General features: G+C 30.5%; 1 protein-coding gene across 2 annotated transcripts; it reads right to left on the bottom strand.

Moving 5' to 3' along the window:
• Positions 1–1,937: 1,937 nt before the first annotated feature.
• LOC130744713 (uncharacterized) lies at positions 1,938–3,833 on the bottom strand. 2 transcript variants are annotated; one of them, XM_057596871.1, is made up of 3 exons: positions 3,640–3,833; positions 3,398–3,477; positions 1,938–2,613 (listed from the first exon to the last, which is right to left on the bottom strand). In XM_057596871.1, the coding sequence occupies exon 3, from the start codon at positions 2,565–2,567 to the stop codon at positions 2,163–2,165; it is 405 nt and encodes a 134-aa protein (XP_057452854.1). In that variant the 5' UTR covers positions 2,568–2,613; positions 3,398–3,477; positions 3,640–3,833; the 3' UTR covers positions 1,938–2,162. The 2 variants fall into 2 exon arrangements, with proteins under 2 accessions (XP_057452854.1, XP_057452855.1); XM_057596872.1 differs by having other exon boundaries at positions 3,634–3,833.
• Between the last annotated feature and the right edge of the window lie 240 nt (positions 3,834–4,073).

Here is a 4,073-nt window from a genome sequence, read left to right on the forward strand (position 1 = left end):
TAATAATTTATCTTATTCGATAAATTTTAGCCTCATAAGACACAAATTGTTCAACCTAATGAATGTCTATTACAATGGTTAAAATTAATTCTTTCGATCACTGAGATTCCGTCCTTAAGGAATGCACTTTATGATAGACCTTTAACTATCACTACACTTGAGTAGAACATGATTCCCTCAGTAGATGATACATGTGGTCAGCACAAGTAAATTATAAGGACTTAGTTAAAAAGAGTCTTAAACTCGTGTACCATAATAATGTGCAAAAGTGAAAGCTGGTTAAGAATAATTGTTATTTTTTATCATTGAAGAATGTAGCTATATGACTATATCAAATATAATTTCATTTAGGAATTTTTTTTTTGACAACACATTTAGGAAGTTTATTAAATACCTTTGCATACTACATTTTTAGTCTATTGTAAATGAGTGCAACAATGATAAATCTCACAGGAGGTTATAAACTCATACTAAATATTATTAGGAAACATATTTTAAATCAAAATTATAACTATTATCGAACAAAATTTTAAAATTAAATTTTCTATTATTTTTTATAACTAACATGACATGCATAACACATATTTAATATATATATTCTAATTTAATTAAATTACTTTTTAATATATTTAATTTATTTATCAACATATATGTATAGTTAAATAGAAAAATTACTCTATGATAATCTTAACCATCAATAATTATTTAATAACAAATATTTATTAATTTTAAATCTATTTTATCTAAATTAATTAATTATAATTAATTAATTATAATTAATTAATTATAATTCTTAATATTTTTCAACTCAAGTTATTTTTTAAAATTATAACTATTATTATTTAATATATGTATTTTTGTGAATATTTAATGTAGATAGTTGAATAGCTTTCGAGAATACAATTTTTTTTCAGTTTTTAATCTTTTTATTTAATATATTTATTACAAATATAATTTGTTATTACTTAATGCACTATAATACATGCAATCTTTACCAATGTATTTAATGTAGTGGTTCAAGTGTGCTTTACTTATATATATATAGATTAGAGGAACCTTACATAATCACTATATTTGGGCCCAACCTTGTAATGATGGGTTGTATAGTCTTCAATATTAATTGTATCAGCACCTCTAAAAGTTAACCTTCAACTATTTTAGTAGCACAACATAATATCAACCTCTTACATATGGAACCAATTAAGAATTATTTACATAAATTAGCTTTGGCTTTTATGCTTGGTTACTTGTGCCATTGCACTTTTGTTTGTCCAATAAAAGGAGAATGCAAGTAAAATTACAACTAATAATTGTTGTTTTTTTGGTAAGCCAACTTACAACTTAAGTATATAAATCATGGATTCATGGTATGTATCATATACAACTCCATAGTTCTAATTTTGTAAGTCTGATGTATCTACAAATCAGGAAAATATCATCAATGCTGGAAGTGAATTGCTCTTAAAGAAATTAAGTAGATATTTCTAAAGATGGTTACCACAATCCTATTGGGTTGTGATGAGACTTTCTATGCACAATTGCACATAACTCTTTTTTATTGACTTGGACTTATCAAAAACTTCAAGTAGCCTTTCAAGCATAGGAGTAGAATGCTAAACTCTTCATAGCAAAGTTCCATTCAAGGTCCATTTGCTTCAACCTTGAAAAAATGACTTCATAAGTTCAGACTCATACCTCTTATTTTAATTTTCGAGATAGAAGACTCGCAAGAACAAGTACTGCAAAAGATAATTTCAACAACTCAAAGGTCAAAACAGGGGTTTTGAGACATAAGAATGAGGTTAAGACTCGAGTAACTCACTGTCACCAAAATTCTCATTAACGAGACCTTAGACAACTCTGATGAAAAGAGGGAGCATAAAAGAAATGATAGTAATAATTGAAATTAAAGAGTAAATCTTTTCATATCGAACAAATTGAAAATCGAAGTAGAAAAGATTTAAATTCAAGGTGTTAAAGCATTATAAAACTACAACTAAATAATCAAATTCGTGATTCAAGTTAAAAAAAATGATAGGGAATCACCAAATGGAAGCCCTCAAACCAGTTCCAACCGAAAGACATAGAAGCAAAACAAGTGAATAAAATAAAGAATTCAAAGATTACTAGGCCTCACTTCCTAACTCCAACTTTCATTCTTCTTACTTGCACTGCACACCTGCTTCAGCAGCTCGACGAGGCTTGCTTTTGCGCCTGCTTCCATTATGTCTAAATCCATTGGACTTTATCAACTCCTCGGTGCTCGATCGATTTCCATTGCCATTTTCTTCCTCAAGTGAATCTACTTTCTCTTTTACCGGCGTGTTACGTTTCCTTTTCTTTTCAGCTGCAGTGGGACTTTTCACCTCTTTGTTAGAGACTCCATTCTTGATGTTCTCACTGTCATCTTCCGTTTTCTCAACTTCATCTTCATCAAAGTCATCCTTTAGCGGTTTCTGCGGCCTCCCTCTTCTCTTTTGCATGGGAACCTTTTCATCTTCACCGCTCACAGCATCCTCATGACTAGTAACAGTCAGCTTTTTACCCTTTCCTCTGCCTCTACCCATGATCTTAAAATCCTCAGAAGAGATGTGAACATACAAACAGGAATATCTGCAAGAAAAGACACATCATAAACTATCCAATGAAGATAAAAAGGATTCTGAATTAGCTTAAACTTAAACAACTCAGAGTAGTTCCATCAAGATAGATGAAGAGATAACAAGCAAATGCTCAATCCAGCATGTACTGACAAATAATAACGTGCAGAAACACAAACATATAAGCCTCCTCTACAACATTACAAAAGGAAAATCCGGCCTAAAATAATATCATAGCTATGAGTGTATGTTTTTCAGGGCAAAAGAAGCATAAGAAAAAAAAATACTCTCCCATTTGATTTTATATATGGAATGGAAAAGACTTTTCCTACTCCATTATAGTGCACACTTTTTTCCAAGATAGACTGAACCAGTAAACTGCATTTTTTCTCAGGCTTTGGTTTTTCACTGAAAACCAAAAAACTAAATACTTTGATTTTGAACACCTTACATAGAAATCTTTATGGTAAGTCTTTAAAGTAGCTGGAAGCTAGGTTTCTAGCCAAGACATACACATGTAGAAATAGATTAGGGCATATAAGAACACATGAGAGGATTGGGGATTCAATGAAAAACTAAATCCATTGATAAATAATACACAAAATAAGCTTCTAATCTCAACAATCTACGGAAGATCCACACACACAAAAATTCATGCTTGCAAATGGAATCAACTGATAGTAATAGAAATCTACAAAATCACCTCAAAGTTTGAAAACCCATAAATCAAAAAGCAGAAACAACAAAACTAAATAAATGAAACACATATCCCAATCCAAAAAGAAAGAAACACTGACCAGAAATGAGGATAAGAGGTTAGCATATCCAGCATGAAACTCAAGGAATGGAATCTGCTAAAGCGCTCAAAAGAAGAACTCTATAATAAGCAAGAAGCAGAGAGTTATTTATTGAGAAGAAGAAGCAACAAGTAGATTCGAATAGTGAAAAGCTCAAAAAACAGAAATTTCAAAGAAAAAAGCAAAACAAAATAGATTAAAAAAACACTATGATCTGAATAAGATGAAGAAACAACCAATACCCAGATGATGAAACATTGAAAAGGATTAGGCTTTAGGGGTTTGAAGTTTGAAGAGTGTGTTGTGGATTGTGAGAAACAAGGGGCCAAATGAAACAGAGGCGAAGTAGGGATACAGAGAGAGAGAGAGAGAGAGAGAGAAAGAATAAACCTAAGAAACGTGAATAGATATTTGTCTATTGGCTCTTCAGCCTGTGACTCTGTACACTGAGGGTCTATTATTTTTATGAGGAGTGTTTGCTAATTCTTAAAAAATAGGTGACACTACCACTTTTAAAGTGGTCTAATTTTAGAACACTTTTTTAACCTGCTATAATAGGTAAACACATCTTTTTTTAAAGATATTTAATATATGACAAATTTTTAATGATATTTTTTCTTAAAAAAAATAATGTGTTGACCTGCTATACCCAGTCCACCTAAAAATGGTGCATATT

This window comes from Lotus japonicus, chromosome 3, assembly GCF_012489685.1.
Source record: "Lotus japonicus ecotype B-129 chromosome 3, LjGifu_v1.2".
Taxonomy (NCBI): domain Eukaryota; kingdom Viridiplantae; phylum Streptophyta; class Magnoliopsida; order Fabales; family Fabaceae; genus Lotus; species Lotus japonicus.

Bases quoted from the DNA above. Each gene is read 5' to 3' on its own strand.
- LOC130744713 (XM_057596871.1), bottom strand. From the start codon at position 2,567: ATGGGTAGAGGCAGAGGAAAGGGTAAAAAGCTGACTGTTACTAGTCAT.